This window comes from Amblyomma maculatum, chromosome 7 (assembly GCF_055883805.1).
Source record: "Amblyomma maculatum isolate TAMU_Amacu chromosome 7, ASM5588380v1, whole genome shotgun sequence".
Classification (NCBI taxonomy): domain Eukaryota; kingdom Metazoa; phylum Arthropoda; class Arachnida; order Ixodida; family Ixodidae; genus Amblyomma; species Amblyomma maculatum.
The window spans coordinates 115,515,547-115,535,626 of record NC_139350.1 but is presented as its reverse complement, the minus strand read 5'-3'; the positions used below and the strand labels follow the sequence as shown (position 1 = coordinate 115,535,626).

At 44.2% G+C, this 20,080-nt stretch overlaps 1 protein-coding gene across 1 annotated transcript in view; it reads left to right on the top strand.

Annotated features, from left to right (window-relative positions):
- The window catches only part of LOC146184496 (aurora kinase A-B-like), a 30,682-nt gene extending 19,295 nt beyond the window's left edge, over positions 1-11,387 (top strand). Inside the window, exons 5-7 of the mRNA XM_084608569.1 lie at positions 2,894-3,042; positions 3,545-3,776; positions 10,997-11,387. Coding sequence (XP_084464695.1) covers positions 2,894-3,042; positions 3,545-3,776; positions 10,997-11,101 — 486 coding nt within the window. The 3' untranslated portion in view covers positions 11,102-11,387. The remainder of the gene's footprint in view (positions 1-2,893; positions 3,043-3,544; positions 3,777-10,996) is intronic.
- Positions 11,388-20,080: the final 8,693 nt, after the last annotated feature.

Below are 20,080 nucleotides of genomic sequence, written 5' to 3'. Positions count from 1 at the left end.
AGCAACTTGCTATACTAATTTGGATTTATTAATCCTTCCGGGACGTAGAAGCGCTGCCAGCCAGCTTGCCGAAACGCGCGGGCCTCAAGTTGCAGTCGTAGCTCGTCGGAAACATCGTTGCCGATCCGAGCCGGCGCGATGAAGATCTCGGAGGCCATGCCCTGTCTATCTTGTTCCGTGCGCCACACGCATGATGGCGCTACGTGCACGCCAAGCGAAGAGGAAGTACAGCGGAAACGTAATTTGCCACTCGCTTAACTGCGTGTTCTATAAATCTATAATTTACATGCTCATAATTATTATTATACGCCACAGTACACTTCTCTAAGGGACATTTCTGAGACAACAACGCAATCAATAGACGCGCCTTTGTTCGCTTCAAGCCATGTAGCTAGCGTGGTGGAGTGGTTAGCGTGCTCGTCTCGCACCCCGGAGGTCACTTTCGATTCGTAAGGTCGGTGATTTTTCCTACTCTTTTATTTAATAATTCTTCTGGGAATTTTTGGCTCACGGCCAACGCCTGATGACGCGGGACGGCGGCTGCCGACGACGACACCGACTTTTCTGCGACCCGGGGCCCTTGCATGCTGTAGGGCGCTGACGACCCCACCCAAGTGTGGCGGTAATGCTAACGGACCCCAGTTTGAAGGCAGTAAGAAGAGGCGACCGCTTCCCTTATGTCAGGCCATGTTTCTATTCCCAGTCTTATTTTCAAGCTTTTATTAGAAGCTTCTGCACAAATACTCATGCATTTTTTCTATGTCAAACATGCTACGTTTAAGGAAAACCGAGTCAGGCGTCCGTAAGGACGGTTAGCTTTATATCTATCCTATGTTTGTAAATTTTTGTTGGGGGCAGTATCCCAAACAGAGTTATGCTCCAAATGAAACGAAAAATGAAATGAGCAAATAAAAGCTTCAACCTCGAGAGCAAAAAAGTGTCGAATGATGTGGGTCAATCTTAGGACAATTGAAATCATGAACAATATGGGATTGATATGGTCATCTGAAGTCAGCATATCTGAAAAATTGACTCTTCGGAGCTTTTTCATTAACAGCCCCTGATTTAGTACTGTTTAGGTTGATATTATTATAATCTTTACGGTTTATGCTTTTGTGGCTGAATAAAGATGGATTTGTTGAACTTACAATATATTATCTTTTTCTACATGCCTCGTGTTGCAAGATTGTGATCTGTAGGGTCGCACTGAACTGGTTGTCCTTCTTCACGCAGTTGAAAAGAGCTGCGTTGTATCGTCAGCAAAGGGTTTACATTTGGTAAATTTATCTAAGCTAAAGATGTCACTATATGCACATTGATAGAAACCGGGCTAAACTTCTTCGCAGGGGATGCCCGATAGGATCGATTTAGTGTATGGTGAGTGGTTATTAATGTAACGAAATTGTTCCAGTCGATACAGATACGAATTCAACAGATCTCTAAATACTAAAAGCCGGTTATCTAATTTGTGAAGCAGGAAATTATAATTAGAGCAATCAAATGTGCTTTTTAATACTTCCTATAATGAGTAGGTTTATAAAGCAGTGTTTTATCGGAAGTACGACAGCAGCAGCTCCATACTGCTACCAACCTAAGCCAATTGGCTTTCACGGATGCTTCGTAGTTGAAGAATTTGCCTGGGTCATGGTGGGGGGGGTTCCAGCCCAGAGCCATCTCAACGGTGAAGTCGTACGGCTGCTGTATGGCTGAGCACTGAGAATATGGGAAGGCGTTACTTTTATAAGGTTTTATAGTGCAAGAGCAACTGTGGCTATATTGCTCCAATATAGGAAGGAATGATTATCGTAATATTTGTCCACAGTTAGGGGCTTGGGAATATAAAGCATGTCGCTTCTTCATTTCTTTTGTTCAGCCGGCAGATAGTGAAATTCTTTTCAAGTGGTAAAGCTCATTTTGGTGATTTGCCTTGAGAACTGCTGTTAGTGCTGCTGCTCACTTCTAGTAAGTGAATCAATGTGACGACGTTGCAGGTTGAAAAGCTTTGGAAATTAGGGAGTGGCTTTGTAACCTCTTGCCTTTTCTAGTGAGCGCTATGAAACGAGCACATTAGACTCACTCCGATCTGTGCTCCAAACTGATGGGCCTGACAGTCGTAGTATCTCGAGGTGTCGTTTCTCTATGACACCGTGCGGCGCCACAATCCTCACCGCTGAGTCTAGACGATATGCTTTTTAAGGTTTTTTATGAATACACTGCGGACTACAAGTCTCTCATGAAATATAGTTGTAGCACAAATGGGCAAGAATCAGGTCGATTAGGATCTAGAAATAGTAATTTTATACTGTACACGCCTGCCTAAATATCCCAAGAACCCTCCAGCGTCTGAGCATAATGTATTCCCGGCAGTATTTCTCAGGACAACTTGACAAATACAGAAAGGTTTCTTTTATGAGATGTTAACGTCCCAATGCTACTTAGACTATGATAAATGCCGTAGTAAAAGGGTTCTGATAATTTCGACCCTTTAGGCTTGTCAATCCAACATGCAATGAGAGTATTATTGTGCCTCGTTTCTCCTCCATCGAAGGAGAATCGACGCGGCTGTGATCGAACCTGGGTCGCCTTTAGCCCCTCTACCGCTGCTGCGGGTCTGAGTAGTTGAGAAGGTGAATTATTCCGGAATTCAGAGCATTGGTACCTAATTAGGCCTCTTGAGGCAGAATAAAGTAGAACACATAGCCTAGAGTAGCTGAATGTGTGATCTCTGGAGCCTAGATGGAAGCTGCCAGAAAGCCCTGACACCAATGAGAAACAAGAGGTTAACTTCCTCTCGGAACGAGGCAGTGTGATTAAACCCTATTTTAGAAATCCTTCGACGATATCGTGCTTATGTGACAGCAGATGTGGACACATTTGCCCTCCCTCCATGCAGTACGTCTACCAACTGACTAAAGCTCTGAAGCTATGCCACAGTAACAACATAATTCACCGGGACATAAAGCCAGACAATGTGTTGCTTGGCAGCAACGGGGAAGTCAAGATCGCCGATTTTGGATGGTCAGTTCATGCTCCATCATCAAGGTACGCACACTGGTCGCCTTTCGCTCGATATTTTTGGCAGACTCGAGCCACTACAGATCTGAGAAATGTCCGGCGTTTTGAGCTATTTTCTTTATATGTCGAGAACGCTGCTTGTTTTACCATGAACTTAAATCTTTTAGTTAAGGCCAAAAGCAGTGAAGGTTTTTAACTCATTTTGTCGTTTAATATACAGGTTTAGAGTTAAGGTGGCCTTCTTCTCATTGGTTATCATTAATGCCGTTCAACTCATTGGTTAGTCTGCGTGCCTTCATTTCACAGCCCTGTTTCCATACAATTTAAGCAGCGATTTATGATGAATACATGATTAGCTAAAATAGGCTTAATTAAGCCTACCTTCGTTCTGCAAGCGACAATAAACGACAAGAAAGACCTTTATTAAAGTAGTAGCTGAGAGGTTAACTGATAATAAATGGGCGCAAACAGGCTGCGTAAGCGGAAAGCGAAAATACGCGGATATTTACCATGGGAGCGATTTCTGCAGGCGACGTACACTATGTGGAACGACAGATTACTTGGCACCCGAGATAGTCGCGCGGTCCAGCTATGACGAGAAGGTGGACCACTGGTGCCTGGGCATCCTCATCTACGAGATGCTGGTGGGCAATCCACCTTTTCAGTCGGCTACAGCAATTCAAACCTGGTGCCGTATTCGGAAGGCTGTGGTCAACTTCCCTGACTATGTGGGCGCTGATGCTAAGGACATCATCCAAAAGGTGAAACACAGTATGCATTGTGTCAAGCAATGCAAACATGTGGATGCAGGTTGCAGTCATGATCGTGCTTGAAGCATGGGGCACGCTTAATGTGAGTTCTGTGCTACAGATGAGTGCATTCGAGAGCGGTTATGATGAACGTGACAGTCCTGGGAGCAGAGGTCATGCTCTTTATATTCGAGGTTCGTAGGAGCTAAACAGTGAGGATAAACTGCTGTTATTTTAAGACGAACCCATGATGTTCGTCCGCTTCATTTTGCTCGCCGTGATCAGTTCTGCAACGATGTGCTCTAGAGAAGAGTCATCAAATATGTATAAAACAAGCTTTATCTGAATTAAGCACTGTGCGAGCCTCCACTTCGGCGAGCGTGAAGCGTGACTGGGGAACGCAGCGATGGAACTAACACGTGTGCGTAGAACGCATAATGCGATAGCGTTCAGGGCTGACTTCGTCTAAACGCCAGGGTCTAACCCTAGCTTTAGAGTGAGGTTTCAAGGACGAGGCAAAAACTTGTTGGGAAAACATTTTGGCGCCAGCATTCTGCGTCCACCTCAACTTTATTGAGACCTGAGACGGCCGTTCGAGGACAAATAGCACCTCCGCGTTTTAACCCCCTACCGCATTGTATATCATATGATACAGTATATTTCTTTTGTACTAAATTATTCTCAACAGCAAGAAAACACATTAGTGTTATTTACAACCCCAGTGTGCACTGTCTTAAATATATTGCTGTAAGTGACTCTTCGGAATCAATTATTTAGTTATTTTCATTTCATATGTGCATGGAGGTAACGTCTATTTTTTACAGAAATTGGATAGGTACAGAGGGCATTTCCTTCGTTCTGACTGCACGCAGCTGTTCAATAAATTTATTTGGACAGCATTGGAATTTATTTTGTCCGGCTACATTGTTAATTGCGCAATACTTCTTTACGCTTCCTTTGATAATGGTATTTACTCATGTATCAGATATGATACACCAGGCAGTTAGCGGCAATTTTTGTCACTTCATCAGGTTTCGTAATTTATAAGCAGGGATTTAATTCATTGCGCTCGAATAATTTTACTTCTTCGAGTGCAGATTACCTCCGCTTTCTTATTAGCTACTGATTCTAGTCAAAATAGTGGTAATAATTTGTATCATAGACCAGAGTGTGGCTCCTGCGCTCATTCGGCATCCTGTGGTGGCCAAAGTAATAGTGTATTAGACATCACTATACACTGCACTGACTGCCAAAAAAGACGTCTTTCTAGAGTTAGTCGGAGGAAGAAAATACCAGATTTCTAGATGGGAGCCATGAGCCATGTGCTACCATATTAATTTATTTAGATCGGGTCTGTTTGCAACTAAAAATATTTTTGTTATTAAATGTCGTTTCCTAATCAATAATGCAATTCCCATTCAGTTAGTGCTGCTTAGGAGCAATTTTACATTTTTGTAAAGTACCCTTAACTGCATGGTGTATTATATATGATACGTGACAATATTTCGCAAGTTATAGTAACACAATAGTTTTTCAAAACAATGATTAACACATAGATACAGACATTTGCGTCGCGAATGCGGGACACTAATGTTTTTGCAGAGAAAGAAAATATATGCAGTAAGGGGCTAAGCCTGGAACTTACTTTTGCAGATCAAAACTGCGCGTTTACATCAATTTCTTAACGCGGAAGCACCCAGAGAAAGACAGGCGGTTATAGCGTTATACCTTAGGCGGAGCTTTATAGTCAATATTTATTGACCGCTTGCTCCAACGCCCTACCTCCACACCGCAGAAATTGGCGAATAGATATGGCAGGGGACTCACGCTGAGGAATCACCGCCGTACGCAACATGACTAGCGTTCCAATTTCTCCCATCGTTTCGAGTTGTAGATCGTGAACCACACGTGTAGCTCCGCTTTTTCAACTGTAGCTATGTCATATCTACCGAACGCCTGCACTGGGCGATGCCCCCTGCGTTTTCACAGGTATGGATGACTTGTCAATTGTACGCACTCTAAAAACATCTACAGAAAGCATTATGTTGTCCTAGCGAAATTTGTGAGTAATTTGCAATGGTGAGGCCGTTGCGACAACCAAAGTTTCTGTAAGATCATGACTATTTCGAGTGATAACAAAAGAAAAGTACTACAGGCTACAATACCTACTGGAGGAAACCTATAGAAGAGACTACAAAACGATAGTGCAGGAAAACTATAGAAAAACATACTACAAAAATACTCCAGAAACATTGCGGAAATTCAGAATTGAAAAATAATTAGAGAACTACAGAAGTGTGACGTTAGGACGGAAGTACAAAGTTTTTGATGATATTATTGAATTGTTGGTGCAGATTTTTTATCTGTTGTATAGGCTCGAGGTTAATTTTTTGCCTCTCATAATTGTCATGTAGGGTTCACTAAGTTGCATTCGAGAGGATGCAGGATTGTCACGAAGTTAAAAACCAAACGATGTAATTTAATGGAAACGTGGAGAATTCGGCTTGCGGACAGCTACATTAACGTAGGGAGGAGGTAACGGCGAATGGGAGGGTGACGCTGTAGTACAATGCATTGCTTGGCGCAGACCGGGTAATACAAGAGACGCAAGTGGTGGAACTCATCTTGTGTACTCGCTGTGTAGCCATCAACACGTCTTCCACATGCAGCCTTGTGCACACCCGTGGCGGAGTTGCAGAGAACAGCGATGCACATTCTCGTAACCTGGCACAAATACGTATGCACGCTTTCAGAAGTCTTAAAACTACACAGGCGAAAGTCTACACGCAGACGATGCACCTGTGCGAGCATGCGATCCGCACTGTGCACCATGTAGGTGCACACAGCAAGGCAAGCGCGTCACGCATAGATTTTTAAGCGCATTTCACACATGAATAGAAAAATAGGCTTGTTCGACAACCATTCATCAGTTATTTTCTTCGTATAAACAACGAGCGTTCATTGGCTAAAAGCATTTATCCAAAGTATCTATTTATCTAAATGTATCTTCGTCTCAGTGCACTGAAGACTATTGCAAATAGCATGATGAAATATTATAAATTGTCAGACTGTTCACGTTCAAGCAGTTCGTTCTTCAACTCCTATTTTCTGCAGGTAGCATTTCATGTATGCGTATAAAGTCGTGACTGATGGAAGAGAGTTCTATGATGTCGGTTAACGTTTAATGTTTAAGAAGTCTCAGAGCAGCTTCAAGCCGAGAGAGGTAATCCTCATGTTGGCTCACAATTTTTCAGAGCAGTTGCGTGACATCCTGAACTGAATGAGCCTGTAAGGCTGCATTGTCATTTCCTGAGAATGGTGTTCGAATGGAAACCCAGCTATCGTGTGTCAGCTTAGCCTCCTCATCAGCCCTTGCATTTCCCGCAGTGCTACTAGTAGTATGTAGCAATATATTGTTATATATCGAAAAAGAAGGAAATGATGTTTGCCAGCTTCGGTATCTGCTGTCTGTTATCTGAAGCACCTGAACTGGGGTGGTTTCGCAATGCTGCACTGGCTGAAAATCTAATGAAGCTTCGCGGTTTGGCTGCAGTCGGACACCTCAACTATCAAAAATACAAATTGCTCGATTACCTGCTCGCATGTGCGTGCTGTGATACATTTTCTCCAGGTTGCAGTGAAGATTGAAATCGAACAGTATAATCCAGTGGTTCGTGGTCTACTGTCCAATGTTTCAGGTGGCCTCTGTTATGGCTGCTAATTCGGCTTTTATGAATGAGGCTTTCGCTTGACTGTCAAGCGAGAAAAATGGTGCAATGAGGTATTACGATCGCTGCTGCTGAATAACTCTTTGCTACTTATCCGCTAAGAAAATCTTGTTCTCAATACATACCTGGGGGAGATATATGCAAGGCTAAGTGTTTGAGCCAAGTGACGATTTGTGCGATATATTTCATATCTCTTGAATCGCTACACTCACGTTCAAATTTCGAATTATCCGTATTGTCAACACGGTAATCTACTGGGGCAAATAGGTTCACGGCATCAACTATCGTCGCATGCTGAACGCTGGGAATAGTAGGCGTCTTCACTAGTAGTACTAATTTTGGCCAAGGGGGTGGGGGAGATAGCTAGAGTAGTTCCGCGAATGCATCTGTAATGGCTGCTGTCGGAAATGAAGGCAGGCATGCTCGGGTGCTATGAAGGGTACCTAATGTCGACGCCTTTCAGTGTAATCCAAAGAGCACCCTTAAGGTACGATACTGAGCATTTACCCCGGTTCAGTAAACCTTCTACATAGAAAGGAACGCCTGACATTATTTTTGAAAACGGACCACCCCACAGAAGATGTCGGCTATAAAGCTGGCAATTCTTGCAAAATTTTGCATTGTTTCTCTGAATAAGCAAACCTTTATCTGGTAGCTCGTTGTCCATATTGATAGCTGATTTATGTTGTGTCACGTATTAAAAGGTATGACCTCAATTTGTGACGCATTACTCTGACTTCAATTGGTCCGGGATATTTTAAGCTATGTTGGAGAGAATATTGCTTTTTTAATTTTTACGCGCATCCTTGGCTTGGCGCGGAACCAGCCTTTCAATTGGGAGTGATAAGCTACCTATTGACAGAATTTGTATTATCAATATCTTCGACTGATATGCTTTAAATCGTGTATGTGAGCGGTTGTACAGTTAAGGCAGTCGTGTTAGCGCTCTTGTTGCTCGAACTACTCTGAGTCGCCCTATTAAAGTTCGCACTGTATCCTCGACCTGAGGATGTATTCCAGACCTTCTGCTTTAGGCGACATCACCTTCGCGGAATAGCCACCGTCGTACTCTATCATCAGTGTCGAAAAATCTAGACAGTGGTAGTTCGAAGGAAACAATTATGCTGGAACCGTATGCACTGTCTGACTCTACATTACTATCTATGGTAGGGAGCAGATACAGCGGGTTAACCACTATTGCATTGGCCAGTGATGCCACCACAAATATGACAATGAAATATATACAGGAACAAGGAGGGGGCCAAGAAAAGCTGCCGCTTGCAACACTCTTATTCCTTCCATTCAAGTTTGTGGATCACACGTTTGTCATAGAGAAGCCGAGTTTATGGCGTCTGTTGGACATTTCAACTGAGATTTGAGATATGGTTAAGGTTTCTAGAAATGGCGGAGTTACGAGCGCGGTCCGCTGCACGTAGATGAGTGCGCTGCCCTTGCGCCTGTACGCCTCTAGGGAAGAACGGCTCGGCATTCAGAGGAACCATCAGCGTTTCGTGGGAGACGGCGTAGAGAAGAAAATCAGTCCGTGGTTGGGCGGGAATTAGTGCTGTGTTTTGCAGCCTGACTCGCTTGTTGAAGCTTGTTGCGAAGATACCATCAACACCAAAGAAACGAATATTGGTGATGTTGCTTCATCTTGTAGTGCGCCTTGCGATATAAATGGTGTTGCCAAAGAGAACTATGTTCTTTAGTTTTTACGTTAGCATTTTCTAAAGCGCAGACTTATCGCGGTTTTCTTGTCTGTAGGCAGGTATATTGAACGCGAATTCAAGTACATTGTGAACGGCAGCTTGATCGTAAGCCCACGTGAAGCTTTATTATTTACAGATATGGCGGTTTCCGAACCTGGCGCTTTCAATATCTACAAATGTAGACAAAGAGCTATGTTATTTTGAGGCAGACACGCACGGAAAAGAAACATGTTGGCAGGAAAGTGGAATCGAAATAAATGTGGAAGAATTACAAAGTCAGGGCACAGGGTCTCGTGAATGCACGGCCGAGGGGGTTTATTTCGTTCATGTACTTGGATGAGGCCAGCAGTGACAGGAGAGGTTTTTGAGGAACAGTTAGAATAAATGCCCCTGAAACCTTTGTTGGGTGATGATTTATTCATGCTTTGACAACGAAAATCTCATTGCACCACTTTCAAACATAACATCCGCCTCTAAGAAACGAGCATAAGAAAAAACAATACGCCACAGTTGAACTTCGGTAAAGATGCTCGAACGGTTTAGCATTTAGAGAAAGTCACAAATCTTGGCAGTAATAAATGTCTTTAGTTCGGTTATGTTTTGCATAAAGAAAGGACATAAAATTGCAGATGCTATGTCGACGGATTGAACCCATTTTGCAAAGCGGCATTCAATGCGACTAGTAGCTGAATCATAAGTGGAAGCGGATGGAAGACACCACCCTGAAAGCTGCGCAAAGATAAATGCATTAGATTTCGATACAGAGTCATGCTATAATTTCTGCTGCTTAAAATGTACAATGTAAGTAGGTTTATAGCATAAAAAGGGAGCAAAGTGTATCCCACTTCTCGATGAACACCTTAGCCGTGCTTAAGGAAAGGGAGAAAGCTGTGAGGGAAAGAAGAAAGAGAGATGTGTTGTAGTGGAGGGCCCAGTAATAATTACGACAACCTGGGAATCTTCAGCTCGCACTGACAGCGCGCAGCAACCGCGCTTCTTTCTTCTTCTCCTGCGGTAAAGTTCGAACCCCGATCACACATTCCGTTCGCGCAAATCAGTAGGCAAACAATTTCAACCAGCTGCAGACTGTTAAGGTTCGCACAATCATTCAATACTACTGTAATATTTCTCTATTATCGGAAACAGGAATGCTATGTAGTGTAATACAATCTTAGGCATCTCTCAATGGCTGCGGTACCTGCTTAATCCTATAATATCAAACAAAGAATTTCCTCTACGGACTTTACCTTGTGCATGCCAGCGGACGCGTCACGCAAGCTGTCAGCGCCCCTAAACAACACAGCTGCGCAATCATGCAACAGAGGGCCACTTTCTTCCGGCCGATATCGACACTTCCCTTCCAGACATCATAAATCCTTTTGTTTGTTGCGTATGTGAAAGGCTTGACATTGCTCGAAGACATTTCGGATGACCACATCAGTTTCGTTTTTAGCAGAGAAGCGTTCGTTGTTTGTTGACTTTGCTAATGCCTCAGTAGTGTGTTTTCTCTGTTTTCTGCGCCTTTTTTCTACCAAAGTTTTTACTGCTCACTGCAAAGAAATTTGCGTGTATGCCTATCTCGCCTTCCCAAACAGTGATATTTAGAACATATATATCTGCCTAGTCCTTGTTTTTATATTAAACACATCTTTTCAGACAGGTAGACCGACAAACCGATCTGTAACCTGTAAAGAACATATGTAGGTAGGTATAGTAGAGGCAGTTTGAAGATGGAAGGAGAAGTAGCCGTCTCTTTCAAATGTTTCGTGGACTAAAACATATCTTCCGTTCGCAGCTCTTGCAGCTTCGCCCAGAAGAGCGCATCTCCCTGGATGATGTTCTCGCCCATCCTTGGGTAGTACGGAATGCTGACACCACCGTAGAATGCAAGACACGATGAAGCGAAACACTCTTCTGAATGTTTTGCAGCTCTCATGAAAAGAGAAGAATCTGACCAGCCTACGGGATTCAAGCGCCAGCTCCGAAAACGTGTGATCCGTGTTTGTGTGCTTTTTTTTTGCCAATGAGCTTACCTTTGAGGTCACGTCCTGTCCTGCGTAATATGCTTGCTCATGTTGGTGTCGAGGTGAATGTGAACTTTGCGTAATGTGAACAGTTCTCAGTGGACTTCTCTGTGGTGTGCTCTGTGACGCAAATTGCTTCAGCTGCCTACTATGAACTCGGTACTGCCATGTTGGAAGCAGCATCATGATGAATCATCACTTTTAGCTGCGTCAAATGCCAGTTTGACCGATCTAGTGTTCCAGCGTCATTTTGTAGCGTCGAAAGTGCTTTCCAATCGCTTGTTTGAGCGCTAGACTGCGACTAACATCTCAGAGAACTGAGTGGCGGTCTTCATACTGCCAGAGTCGAAGAGGCAGTCCCATGCGTTCCTGGGTTAGAGCAGGTGTCTAATAAATGTGTAGTATGTGCCGAGTACATTGTCGGAAAGCATTTACACATGCAGGTGCACTGAACTACCTCAACCCGCTGTGATCCGTAAAATAAGTGATGTCTCCGGCGTGGTTCTATTATTGACATTATGCAGAAGGAGTGGTTCGCTGAGATTATGTTACCCCTAAAATGTTTGTTGAGGAATTTTTTTTTAATAATACATCACGACCTCCCGGGATTGTTGAATTCATGTACACTAAAATAAAGCTTCCTTTTGATTAAAGGTTAGCACCCTCAATGAAGTAACAAGATCATCAGTGTGATCTAGGAAAATATTATAGAGAAGGAAACGCGTACCAACTCCCTTAGCTTTGCTTTGGACATGCAAAATCAGGCAGGTATTCGGCGCTTCTGCGCTATTGCAGCAACAATAGGTTCGACCTGTTCGCACATGTCTTCGCGAAGTTAACACTCAGAGCTGTCGCGTTATTCAAGTCACGCTGAAAGTCTGCCAGTCCACGTGGTGAGGGGAGGCTATGCTTCCGATGGTTGCGGGAAAGCTTTAGTATCCAAAATATTCTTCTATCTGCCTTCAGGGAGACCTGGGGTCCTCGAATCCCGGTGGTTTGTCCGGCCAGTTTGATTGGACCTAGGTTAGTTTCAGGGTGTGAGCCCAACTATTTAGTATTGCAACGGTCGAAATTTCTGGAGTCCTCCACTACGGCGTCATTCATAGCCTGAGTTGCTTTGGGACGTTAAACCCCACAAACCAACAAACCAACCAACAAATTTTCTGTTTCTGTCTCTAGATCAATATTTTGTAGTCCCGTACACACTGCCATCATACCGGCCAGATCAGCCCTAGCTATTCTGAAATATTTTCATTTATCTTGGATCACTTCCGGGTACCACTGCTTAAAGTAGTTTTTTTCTGGGGGGGGAGGGAATGAGTGTAACGTTATAAAGCAACTCAGGGTATGAGAGACGCGGTAGTGGAGGGCTCCTGATATTTCAAACACTTGGGATTGGTTAACGTGAAGACATCGCACAGGACACGAACGCAATGCTTTTCAGGTCCACGAAAAGTGACCGCCGCGACCGGGATTCTGTTTTAAGAGTCCTTGTCATGTAATCTGCATCCCATGTAAACAGAAAAGGGGTCCTGTGCTACACTGTCCTATATTATGAAAGTAGTCCGCTTCCTGTGCTAGATGCTCGATTAAATTGCGATCCTGTTATATTATACTCTAGGATAGTGCAACAGGGTATCTCTGCGAAGAAAACTTCCCGTGAAAGCGGAATACTCTGCCAGGCAAGCAGGGAATGCGCGTCGACTTGAGAGCATGCCCGCGTGCCCGTCTGTGGTTAGCGCGACGAGGGCGGCACCTGGTGGCTCGCGGAGAAAGCAGGCGGCGCCCGTCAGTCTTTGCGTCTCGGGTGACAGGCGAGCTTCTCCCCCTGAATGACAAGGATGAACTGTTATTTCAGCTGCTGCTGAATACTACTCACTCCGTGGTCGCCATCATTGATATTAGTTTTGTACTTTTTTTCTTGGCGCAGGCCATTATGCGCAAACACAAGGTTACTGAGCTTCTTTTATAGGTGAACGTGAAAGGTGTTTAGGGAATACAGCTTATTTAGGATTCATAATTCGTTACGAAAACCAAAAACAGGTGAAATTTCAACGTGTTGGTTGTCACCTAGCAGTTAGCAAGTGTGGAATATGATGTTCGTTGAAGAATGGAGTAAAATATCTTTCTTTACTGTTCAAATTTGTACACAAGAATAAAATGTGGTTCACGTGAGCTCAACTCCACATTGTCTGCATACAGGTTTTTGGTCTCTGACTGTAAAAAAAAAATGTGCTTTATGCGTGTATGTTCAGTATGAAGACTGCACGAATTTACATCAGTGAAACTCTCCTTCAGTGTGCATCACTTTCATTCTCCTATGATGCGTATTATTGCGTGTAACACCTCCATTCTCTTATCATGTTTATTTTTGTGCGTAGCTTTCTTTTAGGGCGTAGCACTACTAGCTGCAATAACGAATTTCGCCGATGTCTCTCGGAACTTGAAGTGCAGAAAGAGAAGTTAGCGACGCGCGCGTAGCACGGCTCAGCAATAAGCAGGCAGAGCAGCTCCACAGCGGCAGCAGAAGCCGCTCTGTCTCTCATTCTCTTTCCTCTTCAGGTTCGCAGAGATGGACAGAATGTAAGATGGAGTCCAAATGCGGGCGTAGTCTGTCTTTGGACTCCATCTTACATACTGTCCATCTCTCTGTGAACCTGAAGAGGAGGAAGAGAAGACAGCCACACTCGCATCACGCGGCTTAACAAGTAGGGCGCGGAGCGGCCGCGCACCCAGTGAGAAAGTAGATCGCGTCATAGTTGCGGGCGTCGCGACTGTGACCGAGAGACTCTGTACAAGTGTGTGTTACTCCGGAATGAGCAGTCGTGTGTCGCTCACGCGTCTTTAACTTCGGCATTTCTCCTCTCGCATCAGACACTCTTCAGCCTTCGCAGACAGTGGACGTGTACGCGCGGAGATCCCTGGACTTCGGCTCCGAGTCGCTCACCGCATCTTGACGCAGCTATTGCTTACCTCCGCGCATTACCTAGCGCGGTCATTAAAGCGCATTTCTCTGCTCTTAAATAACCTTTGTTCGTCCTGGAGACCTTCTTTTACTGCTCGAAATGTGTTGAATTCGAAACTCCCATGATGGTAAAACCACCGCTATACAAACTTTATATGCAGGTCTACCAGTAAGATTCAATAATGAAACTTTATATCATGGTTGGTGATATTAACAAGGATTGCCGTAAACATCCTAACTTTTTGAGGCACCTGGAAGAACACTATAATATAACATTGGCAATGCCTACAAATATAGTTACCACGTAGTTGAACAGCGTACTAGACCTCGTAATTCAGAATGAAAATGAAAATAAACAATCAAACATTTGCAGAGAGCAGAATGATATCCATGAGAACGTTTAATATAAAAAAAGCAAACAAAACTTAAAATTTATGAAAAGTATAACAGCGATAAGCAATTCTACGCATCTACTTTGCATTCGATTAACTATGAACATCGGCTGTATTTTTTCCTTCATTATTCTATTTCTCCAACCATTTATCTCTGAACCTTCTTTTGATAAATACATGGGATGTGTGTAAAGGATGTGTATGTTCTTTATTTTCTTGTTTCGAGCTTGTACAGAACATGAGACAGCTCTGTCGTTGCAATATATTCTGACATTGCTAGGAACCCAGAGCGATATTACCGTTTGGCCTTGTGTTGTGATTTTTCTGTCATGAAGGATGTTTCCCATTTTAGGCTCAACTCTATTTTTAAAATATAGTGCTATAAGCAGGCTTAATGAATCGGTATATATTATGTTCTTTTTATGCTTCTGTTTCATAATTTTGTCTACAGCTACAAAAGCAGGATAACATTCAGCAGTAAATATTCATGTACAATTTGGTAGGCTTACTAATGTTTCCCGGTGTTCTTACACAACACCACGTCCAACATAATTTGCCGTCTCTGAGCCATATGCAACTAAATTCGGTGCAGTTTATATGCTTCTCTCCCAGCTCTAACTATTCTTGCAATGGGTGTTCATGTAGCATTTGCTTTTGTCTGAAGTCTGTCAGCGTGAGTTCGCATGTAGAGGGAAGGCAGTGCGAGGGCTGCAACGAATAGGACCTCTGGACAAAATTAAAAGTGTTCCATTATTCCTAAATCTTGGCTTACTTCTTTAAAGCGGAGTAGTTTGGACCTATAGTTGACAGGGGTTTGTTAATAAACAGTGTTGTGGAATTGTACTTTGTAATTATGAGGTAACAGAGCTGTTTGTTTTGATTTGGTTTTGTTTTGGAATTTAACGTCCCAAAGCGACAGAGACAAAGAGAATCCGTAGTGGCGGGCTCCGGAAATTTGGCCTCCTGGGCTACTTTAACATGCACCGACCTCGCGTATTAAAAGCTTTGATGTAGATCCTATTTCGAGTATGTGTTCCCTTTTAAGCCTCATTCTCCGGTCTCCAAGGGGTGGTTCATGCGTTTACACGTAGATGCTTTTAATGGGAGATGTTCTGTGGGCACCATTACAGAGATGCATACTAAGGTTATGTATTTGGTCTAATCGCTGCACATAGCATGGTCTCGCAGAGCCATACACTATGCAACTGTAATCTAAACTGGAACGCACAACAGATCTTTATATATGTAATAGGTATTTTACGTCAGATCCCCAATGTTTCCTTGATAGAACTTTGAGTATGTTAAGGGAGTCAGAGGCTTTCTTTTTAAGGGCATTATTGTGAATTAGGGATGTTAGTTGTTTGCCAAACATAACACCTTAAAATTTGCATTCACTTCTTAAAGGCAAAATAATTTCTTTCAGGTATAAACAGAGTTCGGTCTGTATGCCTCGTTTCATTGAAAATATCACTGCCGCCGTTTTCTGCGAGGCAAACTGGAATCCAGTTTTTCTGCCCATGTTGCGACATTGTATAATGGTAATTGCATTTGTCTGTGACATGTAAAAATATCGATAGATGTACAAGCTATCTGGAGATCATTATGATAAAATGAATATTTATTCCGTTTTCGAATTATTTTGCCAATCGAATTCATTTTCACAACAAAAAGCGTTGCGCATAAAATAACGCCGCGAGGTACCCTGTTCTCTGGAACGAAGCTGCTCAAAATATTGCAGTTTTGTCGGTGCGCCGACTTTTTTGGGAGCGATCTTTGAAGAGCAAACGCAAGGTAAGTTAAGTTAAGCCGTAAGGTAAGTTTGTTGTTCGGCAGGGGTGGCGCCTACTAACCACGGAGCGCAACGAGAGGACAAGACAGGAACTTGCCGAGCAGTCATGCCCATGCCACCCGTACACCCCGACTATACCCGAGTATGGCATACGGAAGGTGATTAGCCGCTCAAGGTTAACCCTGGCTGCCACGAAAAGAAGAAAAAGCAAGAAGAGGTGAAGAAAGCGGGGTGTAAGAAAGAGGATAGAAAGTGAAAGATGCAGCGAAGGATAGGAAAAGGCTACTGCCGATTTCTCCCGGTCGGTTTAGCAAGGGGGTGCCATATATGCCAAGCGTGGGCCAAACTGGTATGTTGCCTCCTCCAAGGGGCCTTAACGGTCCAAGCATTCGGCGTCGGCTCAGCCACCAAGATCCCTTTTTTTCCCAGACAAGGCGATGCAACGTACGGCTGCGTGGGTGCTCGGGGCCCGTGGTGCCGCACAGTACACGCAAAGATTTGCATTAACAGATGCCGCCTTCGGCGACCAAGTCTATGAGGGATACATATAAGTTATATTTGCACAAGTGGCAGGCAATGTACACTACTGTGTAAGTGCAGAGTCATGTAAGGTTATAGAACGTTACCATTCATCATTGATGGATATGCTTTTTGCGCTTGTATGTGCTGTGACATTGCAAACTGGCGTAGTTACGTCGTCCTAATTTGGTAAGTTCGGCGATTAAAATCAACATCTGCTTTTGTGCTAATGGGACATACACCGTTTTCTCGATAACAACGCTTCCTGGGCTCATCAGTGCGGCTTTGACTCATATCGCGTGGTCGAAAATTACGACTACAATACTCTACAATGAAAACTCTGCCAGACAGCGGCTTCCCGGGTGCAGCAGAAACACGCATTTAGTTTCATGGTTCCAAAGAACTTAGCCGCGAACTATTTGAAGCAAGAGCATTATTTTGCTAGGGAAAGATTCACTGAAACATCAACAACCGAACAGTCGACGTTTTTTCCAGCAGAAACTAATGTTTCTGTGTAATAAATAATGATTTTTATTAACGGGCCTTTCGCTGCCAAATGAACAAACAGACGTTTGGAAAGTATTCAGCAACAATCTATCCCTAACTGCTCCCATTCAAAGTATGAAGATTTCATCTAAGCAATGTTACGACCAAGCATCCGCATTTGCGCGCTCTATTGTTCGCCTGTGGGCATGGATAAGTGTTGTGAATATGTGGTGATGGTCCAATGGCTCTAAGTGAGCCTGTTTCTAGGAATCCTGTTTTGTAAGCCTGTTTTGCTTTGTGGACACTCTGCAAATGCCAAATTGACCCTGCCAAGAGAACGTCTGGAAAAACACAAAGAAACGTCCCCCTGCGGGAAATGCAGGAAGTGCTTTCTTTCTTTTGTTCACCCTTCCAGTCGATAAGCCCTATCGTCCAGTGAGGAATGCCTACTTTCCAAAGGAGACGACAGAGTGACATGTCCGCTGACGTGCAGGACAAGAAAGGAGCATGACGCATACAGCCATTAAGTGATTTCCCAGGAATGCAGGAAAGATTTGCAATTGTCGAAAACGGACAATGCTGGGAGCGGATGCGGCGCCACGTGCACTCGGGTTTCTGAGAAGTAAAACCACTTGTCAGAACCAGCCTGTGGTTTCTTTGCTGAAGAATAGAAATGTACCTCCTCTCCTCGCCGTTCCCAAGCTTTTCCCGCCAACAAGTGATCACGCCCAACGAATTAATGCCGGACCAGTCAGTGCTTCAGACCATCAGTGCAGTGATGTGTTCGATTGGATGCCGATACCTGAGGGGCGTGCCCTGGATTTGGTTGGTCAGCATCTTCAGAGAGGGGCTGGACATAGGGGGGTTTTAAGGACGCTGCAGAGCACGAAATGTCGCTCTGAGCCCTGGGTAAACGGCTCATCCAGTCGCTTCTCGCTATGAACTCTTAACGCTTGCCATTTTGCTGATGTACCCTTCTTTTTCTTGTAAATAATCTTGTAAATAAGTTTCTCAAAGTGCCAGTAAACCTGCTTGTACATATTTCACCACCTTCGAAGATTCAATCCTACTTCAACCCCGAGTCTCTGCACGCTACCAAGTGAAGGCCGGGTCAACTTAGTCCCAGCGTCACGACAACTGGTGATCAGCGGTGGGATCTGAATCTACAAGCCACGACAACTGGTGACCAGCGTTGGGATCTGAATCTACAAGCCTCAACATCTGATGACTGGAGGTGGGATCTGGATCTACAAGCTACAACATCTGGTGATTCGAGGTGGATCAGAATCTACAAGCCACATCTTGTGATCGGAGGTGGCATCTCAAGCAACAAGCAGGCGCAACAATCGGCCAACAAGAGAGCAGCTCGGAACATCGATCGCATGTGTGGGTGAGTGCTTGGCTTTCTTCTGATGTGGACCAGGTTCTAGAACAGGGTTAGAATTTAGAACTGGTAAAAAGTGTTGAAACGCCTTTAGGTTTGGTAGTTTGCACTGTTGTTTTGGAAGTAGCCGACACTCGGAGCGATCATGGACCTACAAAAGCTGCAGAAACCGGACCTGTTGCTATTGTGTGAGGAATTGGGAATTGATACAAGTGGTTTGGCACGAAAACCCTTGATTATAAAGGCAATCACTGATCTGGGAACCGATGATGAGGAGCTCAGTGAAGCATGGAACCTCATCGGGCAAAAAAAGGAACAGCTCAGACAGCAGAAAGAGCGGGAAAGAGAGGAAAAGAAGCTAGAAATTGAGCTCCGGAAATTAGAACTAGAGTTGAGCAAGAGGTCGGGCGATTGTCCCCAGCTAGCGGTACCTCGTCTCAACAAGGAGGCAGATTTCAAGATGTCAAAGTACATGCAGCCATATGTGATATCAGGGGATATCGGTCTGTATTTGGCTAACTTTGAGCGAACCTGCGAAAAACTGTCCTTCCAGCGAGACACGTGGTCTCAGAGATTATTGACGGTTCTGCCCTGCGAGGCAGCGGAGGTTGTCGCGCGGCTAAGCAAGGAGGACGCGGACAACTACGAGAAGGTCAAAGCTTGCCTTCTGAGAAAGTATAGGCTTAGCGCCGAGGCGTTCAGACAACGTTTTCGGAACGCTACTAAGAATAGGGACGAGAGTTACCCTGAATTCCTGTACAATTTAAGAGTAAATTTGGGCGAGTGGCTAAAGAGCACTGATTCCTACAGTGATAGGGACGCTGTAGTCGAGCGAATTCTTTTGGAGCAGTTTTATAGCTGCCTCCCAGAAAAAGAAAGAAATTGGTTACAGGACCGAGGCGACATTAAGTCGGCAACTGAAGCTGCCGAAGTCATTGAGGAGTACGCTTCGCGCCGACAATTCAGCAACCCAGCAGTGGATAGGCTCCGCAATCCCAAGTTGAGTGTAAATAACCGTCAGAAAAGGCACTTTGCTAGATTTGCAAACGAAGAAAGGAAGGCTTCTTCAGGCAAACGCCCTAGAAAGGACGGCAGTGAGAAAAGTGGGGAAGTGACCAACGCGCAGAACACAAAGAACAAGCTTGGGGCTAGGAAGCCGCTCACATGCTTTAGGTGTAATGAGCAGGGTCACATTGCCGTCAACTGCCGGAAAGAAAAGTTTGTTTTCTCGTATGTCAGTGACTGCGATGAAAATATGCAGCTTTTGGAACCTTACATGCATGACCTAGTAGTCAACGGGAAGCCTTGCAAGGTACTGCG